General features: G+C 41.2%; 1 protein-coding gene across 1 annotated transcript in view; it reads left to right on the forward strand.

Moving 5' to 3' along the window:
- The first annotated feature begins 897 nt into the window (after nt 1-897).
- Vps26a (VPS26, retromer complex component A) overlaps nt 898-24,864 on the forward strand; it is a 32,818-nt gene continuing 8,851 nt past the window's right edge. Inside the window, exons 1-5 of the mRNA XM_042696402.1 lie at nt 898-1,017; nt 10,531-10,680; nt 21,486-21,561; nt 22,581-22,737; nt 23,646-23,810. Coding sequence (XP_042552336.1) covers nt 1,015-1,017; nt 10,531-10,680; nt 21,486-21,561; nt 22,581-22,737; nt 23,646-23,810 — 551 coding nt within the window. The 5' untranslated portion in view covers nt 898-1,014. The remainder of the gene's footprint in view (nt 1,018-10,530; nt 10,681-21,485; nt 21,562-22,580; nt 22,738-23,645; nt 23,811-24,864) is intronic.

Below are 24,864 nucleotides of genomic sequence, written 5' to 3' on the forward strand. Positions count from 1 at the left end.
TCTGCTTTGGTTGTGTTTGGAGTGTATGTGCTGCCTGAACAATACTGCATTTCTCTGGAGGTCCTCTAGGTTTGCACCATAATTAAGCACTCGGTATTTGCCAGCTCCAGGGACTTTCTCTCTTACTAGAAGGTCAGACTGGAGTAGAGGAGTCACCGAGCTACCCGTGGACTTGGGGAAGCAACGGATAGGGTCTCTGTGATTTTTTTTTTTTCATATTGTTCTATTCTTCAGAGGCGAGAAAGCTACGGAGTTTTCAAAACAGAAACCCTCAATGGGGGAGAGGAGGGGAGGGGAGTGCATCGCGGTCAGGAGAGGTGGGGACCCTTCTGCTGGCCGATCTGCTCGCTAAATCCCGGAAATCCCTTGGCACAAGAAGGAGGGACACACAGATTCTTCTCGACGGCTCTAGGCCATCTGCGCGAACCGATTATTTCCTATGGCCCGAAACGACGTTACAAATACCCAAATGGCCCTTGGCAGATAAAAGGCCCCCCACCCCAGGAAGGGAGCAGGTCTCCTAAGCAGGCCGCCCTTTTAACCCAGCAGTCCAGAGAAAGAGAACCTCCTCCTTCGCTAGCCCCCAAAACTTGCGCGGGGCGGACGAACTGGGCGTGGCCCAGGAGCCCCACCACCCCACTGCCCGTCACGTGATCCAGCCAGCGGGTGGGGGCCCCGCCCCCCGGACGGGGGATGCCGAAAGCGATCTACCTAAGGCCCCGCCCATAACGTCATCACAGAGGCTCCGCCCCCTGCGGCCGAAAGGAGGGGTACGAAGCCCCGCCTCTAAACGGCCTTCCTGGAGGGCCCGGCAGGGCCAGGGGGGCGGGGCGAGAGGCTCGGGCGGAGCCCCCGGTGCAGGGGAGGGGCGGGAAGGAGCGCAGTGGTCACGTGCGGTGGGCTGCCTGGGGTCACGTGACGGGGCGTCCTGGTGGAGGGAACCGGTCCGGGAGTTCTTCTGGGGGAAGCCGAGTGAAGTGGGGGGGGGACGCGGCGGCGGCGGCGGCTTTGACAATGGTGAGTGCGCGGCGGCCTGCGTGGCTGTCTCCCGTCCGGGCCTCGGTGCGCGCGGCGGCGGAGCGGCCAACGGCAGGAGCCGGGTCGGAGTAGGAAGGGGCGGGCGCGCTGGGCGCGGAGCGGGTTAGGCCTGTCTGGCTACCACGGGGCCGGGGAGCGGGGCGGCGCCACCTCTTCCCGGTCCGGGCCAGGCCCGAGCACCTGCGGACGGCGGCAAGCTCTTCGGGCCATGTCGGAGCCGCTGCCCACTTTCCTCGACCGGCTGTGGGGGCCCTGGCTGGGCACCCGGACCCCGCCTGCGCGGGCGCTCGCGGCCGCCTCCTCTCCCAAGGTAGCCGGTCCTTGTGCCGCTCCCTCCGCGGCTTCCTGGCTGCGCTGCTTCCGTGCGCGGTTGGGGGGCCCGGGAGCCCCTCAGTCCCGCACTCTGGCAGGACTTGATTCCTATCTCTGGGTCACGAGCTTGATAAACTGTGGTATATTTTTTTTAACCCGGACGGGTGGACGTCCTGCGCTTCCGTGGCCTCCAGTGGAGGCTGGCTGGTGACACTTGTAGAACTGGAGAGACGAGGAGGAAAAGGGTGTCGGCGTGGGGAGCGGCGTTCACCCCAAACTCTGTAGTTGGAGGCGGCCAATTCCACTGGCTCTCTCTCTTCCTGGTGGAGCCCTTATACGTCTAAGTTGGCGCTCGGCGATGTTGCAGTTGCCCTGCCACCCAGGGGGGACACCCGAGTCGCAGCCATCCTGGGGTCCCGGTGGGGATCCGTGGGTGGGAGCTTCTCTGCGTGCCTCCCTTCCCCGTGTGACTCAGCCCCGAACTCAGGACCCGTGGCACGTCCACCTTGAGCACCTACTGTGTGCTCTCCTGGATTCTGCCTCTTCCTAAAGTTCACCAGTTCAAGAAATGGCTAGATACTTTTGGTGAAGGCCACGCCAAGTTAATTTAAAAATAAAAAAGGAAAACCCTAGCTATTTGGAATATACATTAAAGGCAGAAATCGTATTGTAATAACCGCTTTTCAGAGGTAATAATTGTATTGATTTAATTTTAAAAAAAATGTGTTCATTCCTAGAGCTTTTTTTTCCCTTTCATTCGAGGAATACTTGGGTGTATACCGGGTGAAGCAAAACTACTTACTCTTTGATAACTTACAGTCTAGGGAGAGGTAATAATTTATGTATAAATGAGTTTAAAGTGGAATTACAATTGTGATAAATTCGGAGAAAAAAGGAACTGGGAGACCTTGCCTGTCCGGGAGTTAGGGAAGACTTCTTTAACTATAATTTTAAAAGAAAGCTTGTCCTCCCAGTTTTTGCCCGCGTGTAATTAGTAACTCGTTAAACACGAATGAAATTGTGAAGCTTTGAAACATTGAGATGGACTCATCTGCAACGTATGTATGAAAATGTGCTGTTTCATTGTGTGTAGGTTGTGTGAAATAAATTCTGAAAACCTCCATTTCATTTCCCCTCCACTTTATTTTAGCCACTGGACTAAATTTCTTAGAATGAAAAAGCTTTTTGATTATATATTAATACATAATTTTGCTAGATGTTAATGCTTGCTACAGGGTTTACAAATTATTTGCAAAAACTTAAATTAACCTAACTTCAGTGATGGGAGGATTAGGCTAACAGAAAACTTGTAAAAACAAGTATCAGAAGGTTTTGTTAGTAATATATATTTTAGTGTAGTTATTTATAAGTTACTGAAGAGCCTCAACTTGTTTATTAATTGGCTAGTCCTTGGAAAAAAAATTTTTTTGTTGTGGTGCTGAGTCTGGAACCCAGAGCCTTCCACATTAGGCAAGTACTTCACCACTGAGCACCTGGCCTGGCCTGGCCTGACACGACACTTCCTCTCCTTCTGCCTTAACCTCCCCAGTACAAAAATCCACTGTGATTGTTAACTTGAAGCTGTCTTTTCCAAAAGAACTGAGCAGTATTCTTTAACTTAAATGAACTCAAAATCACTGTAATTTTGGTATCAGTTCACATTAGTGAATGCTAACTCTCTTTACATTTTTATTCTCTCCCTGTATTTCACTTATTTAATATGTCAGAAGTATTATAATTTGGTTTTGAAAAAAAAATACAAAATTAGATGGGCGCTGGTGGCTCACACCTGTAATCCTAGCTACTCAGGAGGCTGAGATCTGAGGATCTCAGTTAAAAGCCAGCTTGGGCAAGAAAGTCCATGAGACTCTTATCTCCAGTTAACCACTAGAAGACCTGAAGTGACACTGTGGTTCAAGTGGTAGAGTGTTGGCCTTGAGCTGAGAGCTGAGGGACAGTGCCCAGTGCCCCACGACCGACCCCCCCCCCCCCCAAAAAAAAAACAAAACCAAAACTACAAAATTGGCTGTCTCCTCTTTCCTTCGCTCTCCTTCCCTCCCTCCTTCCCTCCCTCCCTCCCTCCCTCCTTTCCTTCCTCCCTCCCTCCCTTCCTTCCTCCCTCCCTCCCTTCATCCCTCCCTCCCTTCATTTCTTTCTTTTCCTTCCTTCCTTCCTTCCTTCCTTCCTTCCTTCCTTCCTTCCTTCCTTCCTTCCTTCCTTCCTTCCTCCTTTCCTCCTTTCCTCCCTTCCTCCTTTCCTCCCTTCCTCCTTTCCTTCCTAGTCATGGGGCTTGAACTCAGGGTCAGGACACTATCCCTGAGCTTGCTAGCACTCTTACCACTTGAGCCACAGGGCCACTTCTGCCTTTTTCTGTTTATGTGGTACTGAGGAATCAAACCCAGGGCTTCATGCATGCTAAGCAAGTACTCTACACATTCCCACATTCCCAGTTCCCCAAAATTGAATTTCATAACTTTTTTATTTGAAATAGTAGACTATGCAGATCTTGAAATAAAATATTTGAAAGCAAGACTTCAGGTGGAGAATGTTTTTGTTAAGCCAGGTAGGCTCGTGCATGCTTGTCATTTCAGCATTTAGAAGTTGGAGGTCAGTTTGAGCTACCTATGTAGCTCCAGGACAGCCTGAGGTACCGAATGAGACCCTGTCTCAAAAACAAAATAACCCATACTACCAATACAAACCAACCCCCCCCCCCAAAAAAAAGCTTTTATTTCCCTTTAGAAAGAACACCAAAACGACAGCAAAGTTGTATTTTTTCTTTCTGTCATTGACTTGTTAAATACGAGGCATCCATAATTTTCTGGAGGTTTCTTAGTGACTAAAAGTAGTTTGTTTGCTAGTTTTTAAGGGTATAGTTAATTTATTAAAGTGTTCCAATTTGTAAGTATAGTTCTTGAGACTGCATCTCCAAATAATCAGCCAAAGCCAGCATCTAGTTGCTCCTGCCTATAATCCTAGGAGGCTGAAATCTGAAGATTGTGGTGGGAAGCCAGTCCAATCAGGAAAATCTTAAGACTCTTACCTCCAATTAACCACTAAAGAAACCAGAAGTAGAGCTGGGGCTCAAGTGGTAGACTGCTATAGCCTTGAGCAGAAAAGCTAATGGACAGCTTCCAGGCCCTGAGTTCAAGCCCTGGATCTCTTCTCCTTCCCCCCCAACCCAGCCAAAAGCCAGTTTAGAGACATGGTTCCAATAATAGAGCACCAGCTGAAGAAGTGCAGGCCCTAAGTTTAAATCCTAGTCCCTAGTACAGACAAGAAAAAAAGTATATAACACATAGTTTTTGCATACATTTTTAATTCCTATGAATTTAAAAGGTTTTAAAAATTGTGTCAGGCTAAAGCCCTGTGAGCTGTGAGCAAGAAAGTCTTGGGAGAGCTTGAAGCATGAATTCATGTCTCATACATGTATACACCCCCCCAAAAATTATGCCAGAATAATACTTATTGTTTCTTAGTTGTGAAGTTTTGTAAAACTGTGTATGTTAGCAACTTTAATGGCAGTTTTAATTTTTGCTTAATTGCATGTAATTTTTGATTATTTGGTCTTTTAAGTGTCAGTTTTCAAATACCAAGGACAATTTAATGTATTATAAAGTATATGTGGAAAAAAGTAGCCTTTTTTTTTGGTCATGGGGCTTGAACTCTGAGCCTGGGCGCTGCTGCCCCTGAGCTCTTCAGCTCAAGGCGAGCGCTCTACCACTTGAGCCACAGCACCACTTCCGGTTTTCTGGTGGTTAATTGAAGAGTCTAATAGACTTTCTTGCCAGGGCTGGCTTTGAACTTTGATTCTCAGATCTCAGTCTCCTAAGTAACTAGGATTACAGGTGTGAGCTACCAGTGCCTAGCTGTAAAACAATTTTTATAGTTATATTTTTCCTTGAAGTAGCTCTAGGAAAAGTATCAAGTTAGAGGAGGAAATGAATATTTAGTTACCTACTTTTAAGTTGCAACTCAGATGAACTCATGTGAGTGTCTTCAAGGAAGAAGAGCTCATTTATTCCCATTGAGAATTGACAATATCTTTCTTTCTTTTTTTTTGTATGTTGTAGGGTTTGAACTTGGGACTTGGGTTCTGTCTCCCAGCTCTTTTTGCTCAAGGCTGGCATACTATCTCTCTGAGGCATGGTGCCACGTCCAATTTTATGGTGGTTAATTGGAGATAAGTCCCAACGGACTTTCCTGCCTGGGCTGGCTTTGAACTGCAATTCGCAGATCTCAGGCTTCTGAGTAGGTAGATAATGTAGCTAGATAATGTCAGTACCTGGCCTTGACATATCTTTTAATGCGTTGGACTTTGCTTCCCCATATAAAGTAGGTAGCTCCTTGTAAATGTTGCCTTTCATCTGTTTGCAGTTTTCTCACAGCAGTTTCCCTCCCTTCTGGCTATTAGTAAGTACTGATTAGTTTTGAGTTGCTATGCATCTCATGAGAAAATGTACTGTTGAAAAATTTACCATTTTGAGCAAATTTTGAATTGAAGAGTGAAATCAACTAAGGTACTGGGTATGATGGCACAGTTTATAACCTCATCTGCTTTGGAAGCTGAAGCAGGAGAATCCCAAGTTTGAGACCAGTCTGCTACTTGATGAGACACTGTCTCAAAATTTTAAAAGGGGTAGAGGTTGTAGCACAGTGGTAGAAAGCTTTCCTAGTACAAATGAGGCTCTGGATTTAACTGTTGCTACCTTTAAAAAAAAAAAAAAAGCTGACTGGAAATGGGTAGTGCAAATAACCTCTGTTTCATGTTTTTCATTCTCTCTTTTCTAAAATAGTTATTATACTTCTGGTCAAAATTAGTCTTCTGATTACAAATTATAATGTTGCCAGAAGGATTAAAGTATCACATCATAAAGAATAAAGATGTGTCTTTGGAATATGTCAGAAGTACTAATGTGGTGATTCAGTTCTTTTCTTTTTTTCTTTTTTCTTTTGTTGGTCATGGGGCTTGAACTCTGGGCCTGGGCCCTATCCCTCAACTCTTTGGCTCAAGGCAGGTGCCCTGCCACTTGAGCCACAGTACCATTTCCAGTTTCTGGTTGTTAACTGGAGATAAGACTTTCACAGACTTTTCTGCCTGAGCTGGCTTTTACCTGAGATCGGAGGGTCTCAGCCTCCTGAGTAGCTAGGATTACCGGCATGAACCACTGGTGCCTAGCTTCAGTAGTTTTCTTGAAACCATAATCTCACTTGTTAATATGAGAGTAATGAGGGGCTGGGAAGGTGGCTCAGTGGTAGAGCGCTTGCCTTGCATGCATGAGGCCCTGGGTTCCATTCCCCAGAATCACATAAGCAAAAAGAAAAAAGCCGGAAGTGGCACTGTGGCTCAAGTGGTAGAGCACTAGCCTTGAGCTGAAGAGCTGAGGGACAGCGCCCAGGCCCAGAGTTCAGGCCACACAACTGGACCCCCCCCTCCCTCAGAAATATAAGAGTAATGAAAACAAAGAAACCTAAAATTTGAGAACATTCTTAACTTCATTTTAGTATCACCTGTGACTATCACCTATGAGCCTTAGGAGGCTCTGTGTGTTTGTTGTTACCTGGCTACCTCCAAGGACAGACCTGAGACTTAATGCAAGTTTAGTACTTTAGACTTTGCTACCCTGTTAATGCTAATTGCTTAGAAGGACTAGTTTTATTTACCCAATCCTTCCAGATTTCAGCCAGTTTTTTTTTTAAGTATGTATCTTTTTTTTCCATATTAGACTTTTTTCCATATTAGTTTGATATGTGTATTAAGCATTAATTTAACATTCAACTGCTTGAATGCCACACTGCTTTTAGCACTTTTTTTTTTTTTTGGTCAGTTGTGGGGCTTTAACTCAGGACTTGAGCACTGTCCCTGAGCCTCTTCGTGCTCAAGGCTCATGCTCTACCCCTTGAGCCATAGTGCCACTTCCAGGTTTTGAGTGGTTAATCAGAGATAAGAATCTCAGGGGGACTTTTCTGTCAGGGCTGCCTTTGCACCAGGATCCTCAGATCTCAGCCTTCTTTTTTCTTCTTTTTCCTTTTTTTATGGGGGGGGGGGGGGAATTCGGTCGTGGGGCCTGAACTCTGGGCCTGGGTGCTGTCCCTCAGCTCTTCAGCTCAAGGCTAGCGCTCTACCACTTGAGCTACAGTGCCACTTCTGGCTTTTTTCTTTTTGCTTATGTGGTGCTGAGGAATCAAACCCAGGGCTTCAGGCATGGAAGGCAAGCTCTCTACTACTGAGCCACCTTCCCAGCCCAGATCTCGGCCTTCTGAGTAGTTAAGATTACAGGCATGAGCCACCAGTGTCTGGCTAACATTGTGTCTTCAGTGATGAGCAAAGGATAAATGATCAAGGCCAGTAGTAGAGTAAGATTAAATAAAGTCATCCTGTGAGACCTAAGTTTAGAAAATTCAACTTGGATTATTGAGTTAGGGAAAGCCTTATGGAAATAGCCATTCTGAAATTCCGAGGATGAATGAATTAGTTAAGGTATTTTGCTTGATTCTAGGGCAAGAAGGAAATTGGAAAATCTGATGAGTTGTTGGAGAAAGAACATAGACATTGAATAATAATGATGAAATTAATGCTTAAAAACATTGCTCTAGGGGGCTGGGAAGGTGGCTCAGTGGTAGAGCGCTTGCCTTGCATGCCTGAGGCCCTGGGTTCGATTCCTCAGCACCACGTAAGCAGAAGGAAAAAAGCCGGAAGTGGAGCTGTGGCTCAAGTGGTAGAGCGCTAGCCTTGAGCTGAAGAGCTGAGGGACAGCGCCCAGGCCCAGAGTTCAGGCCCCACGACCGGAACCAAAAAAAACAAAAAAAAAACATTGCTTTAGGTTTTTGTAGGGAAGCATAAGGAGGAGCTATAGGAATCCATGCAGTGGTTTGCACATGTAGTCCCAGCTAAGTTGGAAGGATAACCTGAGTCCCTTGAGTTCCTCCAGCTTGAACAACATGGACTTGGACTCTATCTTAAAAAAAAAACAAAAAAAAAACAAAACAGGGCTGGGAAGGTGGCTCAGTGGTAGAGTGCTTGCCTTGCATGCATGAGGCCCTGGGTTCGATTCCTCAGCACCACATAAGCAAAAAGAAAAAAGCCGGAAGTAGCGCTGTGGCTTAAGTGGTAGAGTGCTAGCCTTGAGCTGAAGAGCTGAGGGTCAGCACCCAGGCCCAGAGTTCAGGCCCCACAACTGGACCAAAAAAACAAAACAAAACAAAAACAAAACAGACAAAAAGGGATGTAAGATGGCATGATAGGAGACTGTTACCTGTGTAAATTTCATTACCTGTGTATCTTTCATAGGTGATAAAAATAATCCATAATGGAGCCTGGCACCAATGGCTCACATCTGTAATCCTAGCTTTTCAGGAGGCTGAGGTCTGAGAATTGTGGTTGAAAGCCAGCTCGGGCAGGAAAGTCTGTGAGACTCTTATTTCCAATTAACCACCAGAAAACCAGAAGTGATACTATGGCTCAAGTGGTAGAGCACTTGCCTTGAGCTGAAGAGCTGAGGGACAGCGTCCAGGCCCAGAGTTCAAGCCCCAAGACTGACCAAAAAAAAAAAAAACAACATAGCGGGACACCAGCGTCTCACACCTGTAATCCTAGCTACTCAGGATACTAAGATCTAGGGATCAAGGTTGAAAGCCAGCCTGGGCAAGAAAGTGTGTGAGACTCTTACCTCCAATTAATACCAGACAAAGCTGGAAATGACATTGTGGATCAAGTGGTAGAGTGCTAGCCTTGAGCAAAAAGGAGCTTAATGACAATGCCCAATCCCAGAGCTGAAGCCACAGAACCAGCCAAAAATAAAAATAAAAATCTATAACTTAACTAGTATTAGATTGTTAATGAATTCTGTTAATTATTAGTTGGTTATTGCCAACTAACATGTTTTAGTATTGATAAACAATTTATATACATATGTGATTAATTTTTCCTGATTTTCCTTAGCATTGATTCATTGTACAAGGGGATTTCATTTTGACATGTCCATGTATGCAAACAATGTATCTTTTTTTTTCCAGTTGGCTCAGCAGTACAATGCCTACCTAAGCTAACTAAAAGCCCTACATTCATACCTCAATACAACCAAAAGAAAAAAAAGGCTTACTTTTCATTATTCTGCTAAGAGGTTCTTTTAATATACAATACAAATTACTCATTCAAGCCTAAATGAATTACTTCAAAGTGCTATTTATTATACAAATAAAATGCTATTGACTATGAAAGTGCTACTTACTACAGATACTACAGATCTACTATGTTAAGTTTGAACAGGATGTGTTACATTAGAGAAGCCCTTCATAATGAAGTTTCCATTAGGAAACTAATGAAATTGCTGTAAAATTTTATAAGCATGGTTCCATAAATCCTAACTATGACCAAAATATAAAGGACATCAGAAAGTGTTGGGGGAGGGCTGGAGAGGGCTGGGAATGTGGCTTCATGGTAGAGTGCTTGCCTAGCATTCATGAATCCCTGAGTTCTATTCCCCAGTACCACATACACAGAAAAAGCTGAACGTGGTGTTGTGGCTCAAGTGGTGCTGTGGCTCAGGCATTGCCAGCCCCAGGACTGGCAAAAAAAAAAGCGGGGGGGCAAAGGGGGAGGACAAAGAGGGAGACTGATAGAGGGGTAAGTCTGATTGTTTGGGAGCTGGGAATGTGGCTTAGTGAGAGATTACTTGCCTAGCATGCATGAAGTCTTGGGTTCCATTCCTCAGTAGCACATGAACAGAAAAAGCCGGAAGTGGTGCTGTGGCTCATGTGGTAAAGTACTAGCCTTGAGTAAAAAGAAGCTCAGGGACAGTGCCCAGGCCCTGAGTTTAAGCCCCAGGACTGGCAAAAAAAAAAAATTCTAAGTTTCTGATATATTAGTATCTGATTATTTAGAATGGTTACCTATGGAAATGATTGAAAGTATTGATTTTTTACATTTCTTTAGAGAGTTTCTTGAAATTGTAAAACAATATGAAATCTACGTTGAACAAATGTTTGTATGTAATTACAATCTTGGAAACTATGCACATTGTTCCACATAGTTCTGTTTGACATAGAATGATATGTTATTTCCTTGTAAATTCAGATTTGTAGTCTGTTTAGCTTTAGGTCACAGGTAATTAAATTTGAATTATAAAATGTAGTGAGTAACTAAACATGATAATTATGAGTATTTTACTTTTATTTCAGAGTTTCCTTGGAGGTTTTTTTGGTCCCATTTGTGAGATTGATGTTGTCCTTAATGATGAGGAAACCAGAAAAATGGCAGAAATGAAAACCGAAGATGGCAAAGTAGAAAAGCACTATCTCTTCTATGATGGAGAATCTGTTTCAGGAAAGGTAAATTTTTGTTTGGAGAGTACCTAGTTGTAGGATATTAAAATTAAGATGGTCTGTACTATGTCTAAATTTGAATGATTTTCTTAGAAATGGACATTTTTTTCCCTTGAAGGTCAGCTAAAATCTTTGATTCATCAGACAGATTTAGGAGAAACTTCTTAACCCTAAAAGAGATTCAGGGGCAAAGTGTTTTTTATAATTATATTTTTATTATCTTTAAGTAGTTTGTACAAAGGAGTTGCCATTGAGCAAATCAGTTATGAATATAGTGCATCTTGATTGATATTATCCTTTCATCATTTCCCCATCCTTCCCAAACCCTCCCCTCAGTGTTCCTAGTTTCACAGGATATGTATTGGGTATTAAGACTGCATTCTTCCCTTTCTTCATTTGTCTACCCTCCTTCTCCTCTTGATCCCCAACTCCCACAAGTGGGACAAAGTGTTTAAATTCCACAAAATTTTCTGTTTATGACTGTAACTATGTCTAGTGTTAGTTTCTCCAGAACATGGCTGTGATACCCTCAAAGTATGCTTCTCCCCTAACAGTTGAGTTCTAGAGATTGGGATTAATTTTCTGGTAAAATATTCAAAGGCTTTCCTTGTCATTCTTGGTAGCGTACCTCATTGAACTACCATTGTGTCTCGTGGTGTCATTTCTTGGTATTCTATTGAGGGCCTATATACTTTGGGAATATGTCTGTGCATGGTCAGATATATTAAGGATACATTCTGTAAGACTTCTTTTTCCTTTTTCTCATCCAGTGATGTATAAGATCATTCTTAGACATTTGGGAATGTGATTAGTACTCATTAGCCTTCAATACTAGGGAATAGAGAAAAAGCTAAAAATATTTAAAATATGGAACACTATAATTTTTCTTCTGCATTAAAGTAATACCTACATGTATAAAAAGTTTGGTAAATCCGACAGAATCCCATCATAGAAATAAATTTACTATTGAATTCTGGATATATCTCTTAGTTTCTGTGTATTTGAAATACAGTCATATGTAGTCTAATGACAGGGATACATTTCTGGGTGATTTGTTTTCTTTTTTGGCATTGCTAGGGTTTGAACTCAGGCTTTCACATTTGCAAGCAGGTGCCCTACATCTGGATACATTTTTTTTTTTTTTTTTGTAGAGATATGTTTTTGACAAATGTGTCTTTAGGCAGTTTCATCATTATGTGAATGTGGAATGTACTTAGATATAGGTAGTACAGCCTTCTGTACACTTAGCCTACATGGTATAGCCTAATTAAATTTTATTAATCTTCTAGGCAAGGCATTGATGACTCATATCTGTAATGATAACTACTCAGGAGGTTGAGATGGGGAAGAATGTGGTCTAGGTTGGCCTGGGAAAAAGGCAAGAAAAAATAGTGAAACCAGAAAGTGAAAGAACTGGGAGTGTGTTCAAGTGTTAAGCCCTGAGCTCAAGCCCCAGTACCACCTAAAAAAAAAATCTTATTTATAAACATTTTTTGTGTGTCTGCTGGTCCTGGGGCTTGAACTTAGGGCTTGGATGCTGTTGTTGAGCTTTTTTTTTTAATAAGTCTTTTTTTGGGAAAAGACTGTACAGAGGAGTTACAATCATTTGAGCAAGGTAATGAGTACATTTCTTATCAAGCATTGTTGCCTCCTCCTTTGTTTTTCCCCTACCATCCCTTCCCTCCCATCTCCACTAGGACACAAATGCACATTAGCAGAGGCCTGCACAATTAGCATCATCAGTATCAGTGTCTTTCACTTCCTCATCTTGTGTGTTATTTATTGGAAGATCTTCTCGGAGCAGCAACTTGCTTGGAGCTGTCAGTTTTGTTTTTGTTGGTCATGGGACTTGAACTCTGGACGTGGGCGCTTTCCCTGAGCTTTTACAGCTCAAGTCCAGCACCTTGCCACTTTGAGCCACAATACCACTTCCGGTTTTTGGTGGTTAATTGGAGATAAGAGTCTCCTGAACTTTCCTGCCTAGGCTGGCTTTGAACTGTGATCCTCAGATCTCAGCCTCCTGAGTAGCTAGGATTACAGGTGTGAGCCACTGGCGCCCAGCTGTAGCTGTCATTTTATACAATGCCTTCTAAAGCATCTACTGAAGGACTAAGTTGGGCTATAAGGCATGTGCCTGTACTAGGGTCTTAAGGTCTTGCTTAGCTGTGTAGCTTAATGCTGGTGCTCTCCTACTTGAACCTTTCCTCCAATTCTGGCTTTTTGCTGATTTATTAGAGTTAAGAGTCTCTTAAATTTATTTGCCAGGCTGGCTTCCAACCTCAGTCCTCAGACCTCAGCCCCTGAGTATCTGGAATTAGTGCGACTCATCTAAGTTTTTTTTTTTCCTGGTCTTGGTCATAACTCAGGGCCTGGACACTGTCCCTGAGCCTCTTTGTGTTCAAGGCTAGTGCTCTACAACTTGAGCCACAGTGCCACTTTCAGGTTTTTCTGAGTAGCTGATTGGAGATAAGAGTCTCATGGACTTTGCTGCCCCAGCTGGATTCAAACCATGATCCTCAGATCTCAGCTTCCTGAGTAGGAGTAGCTAGGATTACAACACGAGCCACCATTGGGCTCTATCTAAGTTCTTGACATCTCAAGAACTTAATGAGATACAGGTATTGTGATGTATATGTGTATGTGTCTGTTTCTCTCTCTCCTTTTCTCCCTCCCCCCTCCCTCTCTCCAAAGTTTAGCTGTTTGCCAGGCTGACCTTGAATTCCTAGGCTTAGGCAGGATTCTGTCTAGTCTCCCAAGTAGCTAGAACTTCCCGCGTAGCTTCTACCCACAGTTAATGTTTTGTTTTATAGATGAGGGAATAGTAGCTCCTTGTTGAGTAGCTTGTTTGTGATTATACAGTTATTGGTGTGAATAAAACAGGTTATAAGACAGTATCTTCATTTCTATGTGAAAAATACTTCAAAAAGTTTCATTGTGTTCTTTTTTTGACAGTAGTGAGATCTTTTTTTTTTTTTTTTTTTGCCAGTCCTGGGGCTTGAACTCAGGGCCTGGGCTCTATTCTTGGGCCTCTGTGCACTCTACCACTTGAGCCACAGCACCACTTCCAGCTTTTTCTGTTTATGTGGTACTGAGGAATGGAACCCAGGGCTTCGTGCATGCTAGGCAAGCACTCTACCACTAAGCCATATGCCCAGAGAACTAAGGTTTTAACTCAGGGCCTCAAGCTTAATAGGCTGGCACTCTATTGCATAGCCATAACTTCACCCTTGCTAGTTATCTTTGAGATACACTCTCATTTCCTGCCATGGTTTATTCCTGAACCCTGATCTGCTTATTTTAGGCTTCTTATTGCTGGGATGACAGGCATGTGCCACTACATCTGGCTTCTCTTTGTTGTTATGGAGAATCCTGGACTTTTCTGCTCTGAGTAGCCTGGAACAGTAATTCACCCAATCTCAACCACCCATGTAATTTAAGATGACAGATGTATTCCACTGCATTCAGCTATGTATTGAGAGAGGCACTCTTGTGAATTTTTCTCCCTGGGCCAACCTTGTTATTCCCATTCTCAGTTTTCCAAGTAGCTAGGATTACCAATTCTCAGCTGTGATTTTGTTTTACATATTCTAAAATAAGTACTTTGGATTAATGTAATAGTCATTGGTGGAAATAATTTGGAATAAATAGGATATACAATTCTATGTAGAAATGTGAAAACATGGGGCTGGGAAGGTGGCTCAGTGGTAGAGTGCTTGCCTTGCATGCATGAGGCCCTGGGTTCGATTCTCCAGCACCACATAAGCAAAAAGAAAAAAAGGCAGAAGTGGTGCCTTGAGCTGAAGAGCTGAGGGACAGCGCCCAGGCCCAGAGTTCAGGCCCCACGACCGGACCAAAAAAAAAAAAAAAAAAAAGAAATGTGAAAACACCCTTCACATGGTCTCTTTGTTTCTTTCATGTGACATATAGAAATAAGTACATTACTATAGAGGTTTTCAAGCTTCTTTATGTCATGACCCTTTAAAATTTATATATAAAGGACCACAAAAATTTTTAAGTTTGAACTTAGGGCTTTGTGATTACTAGGCAAGCATTCATACAGTCTACCATTTGAGCCATGCTTGTGCTGTTTTCCTTCAGTTATTTTTGGGATAGGATCTTGCATTTATGCCCTAGCTGACCTGGACTTTGATCCTCCTATGTATGGTTTCTATGTAGCTGTAAAGATGGCTACCAGCATGCCCAGATTTTTATTGGTTAAGATGAAGTTTTGTGAAGTTTTTTGCCTAGGCTAATGTTGAACCACCATCTTCCCACCTACCTTCTGATCTAGCTAGAATTGCAGATGAGCTACTTCCCCCTGCCCCTCCCCATATGTGCTGTGTGTGTACACATGTGTGTGCACACAGGGTCTAATGTATACTAGGCAATTTCTCTGACACTGAGCTACACCCCAGTCCCTACCTCCCCATTATTAAATTTTAACTGTAGGAAAATATATCTTGGTATTCCATCCTTATTAAAATGTACAATACAGGGCTGGGAAGGTGGCCCAGAGGTAGAGCGCTTGCCTTGCATGCCTGAGGCCCTGGGTTCAATTCCTCAGTACCACATAAGCAAAAAGAAAAGAGCCGGAAGTGGCGCTGTGGCTCAAGTGGTAGAGCGCTAGCCTTGAGCTGAAGAGCTGAGGGACAGCGTCCAGGCCCAGAGTTCAGGCCCCACGACTGGACTCAAAAAAAAAAAAAATAAATAAAATGTACAATACAGTAACACATTTGTATAATGATAAGATACCTGCCTAACAAAATGCCCAAGTTCAAAACCTCAGTATTGCCATAAATCAATCAAGCCTAGTTTTTTTCTTGTTTAAAAAAAAATACAGAATCTTATTCTGTTTAATTAATTCAGGTAAAGTTTTTGAAATTGTGATATTTTTAGCTAGTAATTTATCTGGGAGTTTTTTTTGGAGGGGGAAGGGTCCATAAATTCTTTCCCAGGACATTCTTTAAAAAGATAGTTCCCTCAAATATCATTAAAATTATTGTTTGTGTACAGATTAATTGATATCTTACCTTTGCTTTGTGTTTCAAATTTCTAATGAAATGCAGGAAATAAAAACTTTTTTAACCAAGAGAACTTACCTCCTTTACTCAGTTTTCAGAAGGAATTGTTTTTTCCTTATCCATTGTGAGTGTTTGTTTTGTTTGTTTTTTGTTTTTTGTCGGTCATGGGGTTTGAACTCTGGGCCTGCTTGCTGTCCCTTAGCTCTTCAGCTCAAGGCGAGCACTCTACCACTTGAGCCACAGCACCACTTCCAGTTTTCTGGTGGTTTATTGGAGATAAGAGTTTCATGGGGGCTGAGAAGGTGGCTCAGTGGTAGAGCGCTTGCCTTGCGTGCCTGAGGCCCAGGGTTCAATTCCTCAGCACCACATAAGCAAAAAGAAAAAAGCTGGAAGTGGCGCTGTGGCTCAAGTGGTAGAGTGCTAGCCTTGAGCTGAAGAGCTGAGGGACAGCGCCCAGGCCCAGAGTTCAGGCCCCATGACCGGACCCAAAAAAAAAAGAGTTTCATGGACTTTTCCTGCTTGGGCTGGCTTTGAACCGTAATCCTCAGATCTCAGCCTCCTGAGTAGCTAGGATTACAGGCGTGAGCCACTGGCGCCTGGCTTATGTTTTGTTTTTTTGTGGTTCTAAGGGTTGCACATAGGGCCTTGTGCTTAGCCAAGCACTACCATTTGATCATAGCCTTCCTGAAGCATATTTTGCTTACTGGATCACATTAAGGTGAAGAGGGAGCAATTGGTATTTGTTTCAAAGTGATAAATTATTGTGGAGATCAAATTTTACTGTTTCTTCCATTTATAGACATTTTTACTATTTTATTTTTCTTCATAAAGTGGCTAGATTGCTCTGTGGAATATGGTGAAGTAATAGTGTGAATGCCAAGACACCCACACTAAACTGCGTGTCTGTACTTTGTTGCAAAAGTGAGCAAAGGCATCTGTTTGGTTCATTGTTTAAATAGGGAATATTTTTGTACTCTCTCTCATTGATATGGATGTGTTGGTAGCACTTGGGAACATAATCTTAGATAGTCACATTATTGAGTAACAATAGTATACAGATATTTTGGTGTCTCTAAACACTAAATGGTTCATAGTACATTGACATATATTTAATTAGTGTGAGCTTTGAGACTGGTTTATTGTAGGATAGATGTTTTATATACAGATTTGTTTTCCTTGCCTTTAGTTTTCATGGATTTTTAAACATACGTAGTCTCATATTTCTCCACATAAATTCCTTATTAATAATAACAAAGGGAAAATTGTAACTTTAAATTGGAGAAATGAGGTAGATGCCCTTCATTTAAACAAGATCACAGTTAATGTCACCAGTGCAGGTATGAACTAGTACTGGGTGCTTCTGACATAAGGCTCTGAAAAGAACACAGCTTTTCTTCTGTAACAGTCTTGCTAAAATGCTCTAATTATGGTCAAATATCAAAAACAAAGGGCACTCTACAAATTGATCTGTACTTTTAAAAAATATGTGTGTGTGTCTGTGTGTCTCTCTGTCCTGAAGCTTGAGCTCTGGACCTGGCTATGGCCCCTGATCTTTTTTGCTCAAGGCTAGTGTTATATTGTTTGAGCCACAGCTCCATTAATACTTTTTGGTTGTTAATTGGCGATTAGAGTTTCTCAGATTTGTCTGCTCAGATTAGTCTGCCCAGGCTGGCATTGAACCTTGATTCTCAGATCTCAGCTTCATGGATAGTAGGATTAGAGGCACGAGCCACTGGTGCTCTACTTAATTCATTTTAGATAGTTTCACATTGTTAAGCCATCACAGCTCTCAAGGAAATGGAACTCTCTTTTCCTTCCAAAACTGGGGGCCAGTGCTTACTCCTTAATCCTAGTTACTGAGGAGGCTGAGATCTGAGGATTACTGTTCCAAGCCAGCCCAAGCAGAAAAGTCCCTGTGAGACTCTTATCTCCAGTAAACTACTAAAAAAAAAAAAAAAATGCCAGAGTCAGGCGCCAGTGGCTCACACCTGTAAGCCTAGCTACTCAGGAGGCTGAGGTCTGAGGATTGTGGTTCAAAGCCAGCCTGGGCAGGAAAGCCCATGAGACTCGTATCTCCAATAAACCACTAGAAAGCCAGAAGTGGCACTGTGGCTCAAGTGGGAGAGTGCTCGCCTTGAGCTGAAGAACTGAGGGACAACACCCAAGCTCAGAGTTCAAGCCCCATGACCGACAAAAAAGAAAAAAAAGCCAGAAGTGGCGCTATGGCTCAAGTGGTAGAGTGTTAACCTTAAGCACAAAGAGGTATAAGGACAGTGCCCAGGCCCTGAGTTTAAGTCCAAGGACTAGCAAAAAGATAATTTTTTTTCCTTTCCTGTAGGGCTTTGGATTTGGTGTGTGTGGTCTTGGAGCTTGAAGTATATTTGACTTTTATGTAGTAATTGATGTGCCAAGATAATGATAGGGTATTTTCCCTGTCTCATTATAAGAGTATCAGATTCATTTAGCCAAACTGATTCCAAAGAGTAGACTTGCATTGGCCTCAACTAATTTCAAAATGCTGCTTTTGATTTCTGTATGTGTTGGATAAGTTTCACAATTAAAAATAATCTATTTTGAAGATACAATTACAGATCTTGAAATTAGAAAAGAAAATATGTAAAGGAGCCAAAACTGTGAAGTATACATTTGGGAAGTAAGACCTGATGCTTTCTTTAAAATCCTTAAATTTAAGACTATTTATACTTTACTGTAAATAGTTAAGCTATAGTTATGCAACAGAATAGCAACATTTGGAAACTGTCTGCTATCAGGCCTAAAAATGGGTTTTTGATTCTGTAGTAAATCTTTTATAACTGTCTTGATACACACACCGTTAAAAAAAATCAAATGTGGCTATAGCTGTCTTAAACTCTCCCCCTTCCCCTCCCTGTGGGTCATGGGGCTTGAACTCTGGGCCTGGGTGCTGTCCTTCAGCTCTTCAGCTCAAGGCTAGTGCTCTACCACTGGAGCCACAGGGCTACTTTGTTGGTTTATTGGACTTAGGAGTCTATGGACTTTCTGCCCCGGCTGGCTTTGAACCGTGATTCTCATATCTCAGCCTCCCGAGTAGCTAGAATTACAGGTGTGAGTCACCAGCGCCTGGCAAATATTTTTTTTATATCTGTAGAAACCTATACAGAGGCAACCAGATCATATAGATCTGAAGTTTCAATATGTATGAATGAACATCTGCTTTTGCTTCATACCTGAATGTTGTGCATCTATTTGGATTGTTATTTGTGTATTGTTTGATTCATACTAGTTTTTTATGTTACAGCATTGATTTGCATTAAATACAGACTATAAATAGAAGGGATGTCTTACAGCGTGTGCATGCATACACACACATGCATATACACACACAAACCCAGCTACAAAGAAGAGAAAAAAATTACTTATAATCATTCCAGAAGCAACTGATTTTAAGAATATTTTCTTTGTAACCTTCTTTGTAACCAGGTGCTAGTAGTTCACACTTAACAATCCTAGCTACTCAGGAGGCTGAGATCTAAGGATATCAGTTCAAAGCCAGCCTAGGCAGGTAAGTCTGTGAGACTCTTCACTTAGCTACCAAAAAAGATATAAGAAGATAATAAGTAGAGCTGTGGCTGAAGTGGTAGTAGCCTTGAACATCAAAGCTCAGGGACAGCATCTAGACCCTGAGTTCAAGCCCCAGGATCTGAACCAAAAAAAATTTTTTTTTCCTTGTGTAGTTTCAAAGTGTTTAATTGGCATTATACTTGTATACAATTCACTGTGCTTTTTTCATGTAACATACCATGTACATCTTCCCACATCATTAAAAACTTCCATTCTATTAAACTTTTAATATTCTATCATATGATACACTACATGTATTTACTTCTGAGATGTTAATTTTTAAGGCAAGTAACTTCACATTGACTATAAGATATAAGTATAGAAGGGGACATATAATAATCCATTCTGCAAAAGTAGTTTGTTATTGGTCCTCAAACAATCTTTTGAGAAGATTGACTGAAGAAAAGCTTTTTAGGATCACATTACCAATATTTGTTATAGTAAAGAAAGCAGGGGCCCAGAAATGTAGTGTGGTATGGTATAGCATGTGTATTACATGTGCAATGCCCTGGGTTTAATTCTCAGCACTAATAACCCAAGGGGTGTGTGTGTGTGTGTGTGTGTGTGTGTGTGTGTGTGTGTGTGTGTGTGTGTGTGTGTGTGTGTGTGTGTGTGTGTGTGTGTGTGTGTGTGTGTGTGTGTGTGTGTGTGTGTGTGTGTGTGTGTGTGTGTTGGCACTGAGCTTCAGCACTAATAACCCAAGGGTGTGTGTGTGTGTGTGTGTGTGTTGGCACTGAGCTTCAGCACTAATAACCCAAGGGGTGTGTGTGTGTGTGTGTGTGTGTGTGTGTGTGTGTGTGTGTGTGTTGGCACTGAGCTTCAGCACTAATAACCCAAGAGTGTGTGTGTGTGTGTGTGTGTGTGTGTGTGTGTGTGTGTGTGTTGGCACTGAGCTTCAGCACTAATAACCCAAGGGGTGTGTGTGTGTGTTGGCACTGAGCTTGAACTCCAGGACTCTTGCACTTTTTCTTTCCACATCTGTTGATCTGACACTTAAGACATACTTTACTTCCAGCTTTTTGCTAGTTAATTGTAGATAAGATTCTCAGGACCAGGTGCTGGTGGCTTACACCTGTAATCTTAGCTATTACTCAGGACATCCGAGGATCATGGTATAAAGCCAGCCTAGACAGACAAATCTGAGCAGCAAATCCTCAGATCTCAGCCTCTAGAGCAGCTAGGATTTATAGGCATGATTCCCTACACACAGCTACAAGATACTTTTTAAATCAAAATTTATAAGTTTAAGGTTTCTGCTCGACAGGTATATGACTAAAGGATTCTGACATTATATATTAATTCCAAACATGTAAGACAAAGAATATCTAAAATTTAAACCTGAAGACATTATGTTTTTAGGATGAGTTTCAGACTCAGAGCAATAAGCATTGCTTTTCCTTTATTTTTAATTGTTACTATAAGGGTGATATACAGAGGGGTTACAGTTAAATAAGTCTGGTAATGAGTACATTTCTTTTTGGACAGTGTAAGCATTAACTTTTAAGGTTAGGAATTACAGCAATTATTATGCAAATATTATGCAATATATTTTTGCCTACAGAAAACTGAAAATGATCTTTTAGGTCTGTTCTTGGAATTAGTGATTACTTCATATTAAAATGCTATTAGTCCTAGAACTGCTTTATTATATGGCCAGAAAACACAGAAATAGTTGAAGGATTTTCCTTTTGAGTCTTTTTTTTTTGGTGGCACTAGGGCTTTGAACTTGGGGCCTTAGGTTTACTATGCAGGCCCTCTACCACTTGAGCCATGACCTCAGCTCTCTGAATCTTTTTGTACTTTTTTTAAAATTTATTTTTTATTGTGAAAATACTGTACAGAGGGGTTACAATTACATGGGCAAGATAATGAGTACATTTCTTATCACGCTTTGTAGCCTCCTCCTTTGTTTCCCCTCTTTTTGTACTTTTTGCAGCTATGATGAGGGATTCCTTCCTAATAAAGTTGGTGTTTAAGTAAGTGTATAAGTAATAGGTTCATTAGTGATTTTGTATGAATAAATTACACCTCTTTTGGTGTTACTAGGTCATCCTACTCTAAGTATGTGGTGGCATCTTATACTTCATAAACTAATATCTGAAATACTTTTGTATTGCCTTCATCTGGAAGGAATCTAGTAGGCCCACTTAAAGAACTGTTAACATCTCTTATAATTTCATGTTTTGGCAGGTAAACCTAGCCTTTAAGCAACCTGGAAAGAGGCTAGAACACCAAGGAATTAGAATTGAATTTGTAGGTCAAATTGGTGAGTTTTAAAATAGCATATTTTTTTCTTTGATAACTGAGTTTCAAAAGGGTTGGATGTGGTGGTTAAATAATTTCATTAGAGCTTAACTTTATGGAAGGAAGGAGTTGATTTTGCGTAAGAGGAGACAGTGTATTTAATCATGTGTCTCTCAATTGTATGGAATAATGTTTGAATCATTCTGCCTTTGCTATTGGGTTCATTACTGAAAATGAAAGGTGTTGCATAAATCAGCTGACTTGATGAAACTTCCATTGTTTTTCATCAGCCTTACAATTACCAACATCACCTTCATCTTTCATTTGCTAATTACCCATGCCATTTGTCTTTCTGACCTAGTGTGTACCTGCAGTCAGACTCACCTGTCAACAGAAAATTACATATGAAAAGGAAAGGAGTAATTTATCCTTGACTTAGGTCAGATTGTATACATTTTCATACATGATTTCAAAGACATTCTTGATTTAGTAGCGGGTTAAATTATACATATCTGTATATAAATATTTTAGTCTCACAGATAGAGAAAAGAAAGCATATCTTTATAGTGTAGGTTTAAAATCTAGCTAAGTTTTACTGTACACTAATGAGTGGACATACCTATTTTGTATGAGATCCTGCTTAAGGGGAAAGTTACAGTAATTAACTGATGGTTAGTTTTATTCTTGTATATGTTATAGTTTGATCAATAAAATGACAACAGAATTATTGTCTTAAAGAGAAATATTCAAATTATTCCTGGTAATGTGTCAAACAGCTTCACATTGGGAGAGGCCTAATTATAATTACATTGAAGGAATGAAACTCATTTCTAGTAGAAACATCATTGTGTTATGTTTCTTCGAATTTATGCCAAAATGGAGCATAATAATGAGGGTAATTAAATTCAGATTATAGCTCTAGTTTATCAGAGACAAATCAGCTTCATTCTTTTGGTAAAATTACTTGCTTTGAGATAGAAGTTTGGGTTTATTGAAATAGATACTAAATATAACTGTTCTTTTTGCTTTTTTAAATCTTAGAACTTTTCAATGACAAGAGTAATACTCACGAATTTGTAAATCTAGTGAAAGAACTAGCCCTACCTGGAGAACTGACTCAGAGCAGAAGTTATGATTTTGAATTTATGCAAGTTGAAAAGCCATATGAGTCTTACATTGGTGCCAATGTCCGCTTGAGGTACGAGTGCATATTATAAACTCTAAGCAGAGTCAGTCAGAAAGTAGTGGCTACTATTGATGTCTTATTTGAACTTTCAGTTACAATTCTGGAATGAAAGACTTAAAATTTAAAACATTCTGCCACATTTTGTTTTATCTGGCTAATGATGAGCTCAGTAAGGACTTTCTAACATACATTCAGATCAACCCATCATAAGAAGTTTTATGTAAATTATTTGTCCTTTGCTATATAAACTTATTTACTCTCCAGATCCATTGGTTACCTTACAAATCTCATTCAGTATAAGGTCTTAACCCAGAGACTAACTTGTGCAAAAGGAATGAGTAACAAACTGAAGGAGGAACCAGTTTTAATTTTCCAGTCCAGTGGCCTTTCTCTTCACCAAGTCTTCATGCAAAAAGCCAGAAATACCTGAGATAAAAGCATCAAGTCCAACAGCCTGCTTTTTCTGTATCCATTTGAGTACTGGGTTTGACAGCTCGAATGTCAAACAGTTGTGCCTTAATAAGGGATTAAACAACCTAAAAAGAACAGTCATATGAAGAGTTTTCCACCAGTAGGTTTGATGATAGCCCTTCAAATACATCTGAAATGTTTTCTTAGAATTGAATTTTTTTTTCTGTGTTGAGAATATTAAACATACCTACACATACCACATAAACACACAAAACTGAGGACTCAGGGTATAACTTAGTGATAGAGCATGTGATTACCTTGCATGAGACCCTGGGTTCAAACTCTAGGACACCCCTCTATCCCCTCAGAAAGGAACTCCTTTACATGAATGCTTTGAATGAAGTAAGTTGATACCAAAGGAGTTCCAGCGAGTAGTTTATGCTTCCTTATTTAAAACACTTAAATTTATTACGTGTTTTTTTTATCACTCTTTTCATTGAACTTTATAGGTATTTTCTTAAGGTGACAATAGTGAGGAGACTGACAGATATGGTGAAAGAGTATGATCTTATTGTTCACCAGCTTGCCACTTATCCTGATGTTAACAACTCCATTAAGATGGAAGTGGGTATTGAAGATTGTCTACATATAGAGTTTGAATATAATAAATCAAAGTAAGTACCCTTCACAGATTAATGTAGGAGACTTTTAAAGAACTTTGTAAATTGACCAATTTAAGGATAGAATTGGCATTAACTGATGCTAACAGCCTAACAAAATTTGGCTTCCAGTGCAGGTGTGTTTTATATTCTATTCTTGATGAGACTCTGCTTGACTACTTCATGTAGAGGATCTCACTGTCTCAGAAGGCAACCAGTACCATTATATCTGTAATCATTTATTTATTTATTTATTTTTTGTCGGTCCTGGGGCTTGAACTTTGGGCCTGGGCGCTGTCCCTCAGCTCTGCAGCTCAAAGTGAGCACTCTACCACTTGAGCTACAGCGCCACTTCCGGTTTTCTGGTGGTTTATTGGAGATAGGAGTCTCACAGTCTCCCCTGCCTGGGCTGGCTTTGAACCGCAATCCTCAGATCTCAGCCTCCTGAGTAGCTAGGATTACAGGCGTGAGCCACTAGCGCCCGGCTCATCTGTAATCATTTATTATAGCTTGATATCACTTTGTCCTGGGCATTTCTTTAAAACTAATAAAATCTTTTTGTTTTTTTGACATTACCTAAGCAATGCATTTTATTTATTGGCAATTTGAAGGATGTTAAAATTTTTACCATTTAGCCACTATTAATAATCCTCTTCAGAAAGAAGGAAGGGGAAGTATGTATTTATTAAAAATGTGGTGTTTTGTTTTGTTGTTGTTGTTTTGGTTTTGTTGTGGGGCTTGAACTCAGGGCCTGAGCACTGTACCTGAGCTGTTTTTTTTGCTCAAGGCTATTGCTCTATCTCTGAGCAACAGTTCTACTTCTGGTTTTCTGGTAGTTAATTGGAGATAAGAGTCTCACAGACTTTGCTGACTGGGCTGGCTCTGAACCGTGTTGCTCGTATCTCAGCCTCCCCGAGTAGCTAGGTTGTAAGTGTGAGCCACTAGCACCTGACAAAGTTTTCTGTTTTTTTTTTTTTTTTTAAGAAACAGTGTACCTTCTTTTATCCTCCATATTACTCTATGATGTGATTTATTATTTGTCACTTGCCTCAAAACTTGTCATTGAAGC

Source organism: Dipodomys spectabilis, unplaced genomic scaffold (genome assembly GCF_019054845.1).
Source record: "Dipodomys spectabilis isolate Male_0828 unplaced genomic scaffold, ASM1905484v1 ptg000207l, whole genome shotgun sequence".
NCBI classification, from domain to species: Eukaryota; Metazoa; Chordata; class Mammalia; order Rodentia; family Heteromyidae; genus Dipodomys; species Dipodomys spectabilis.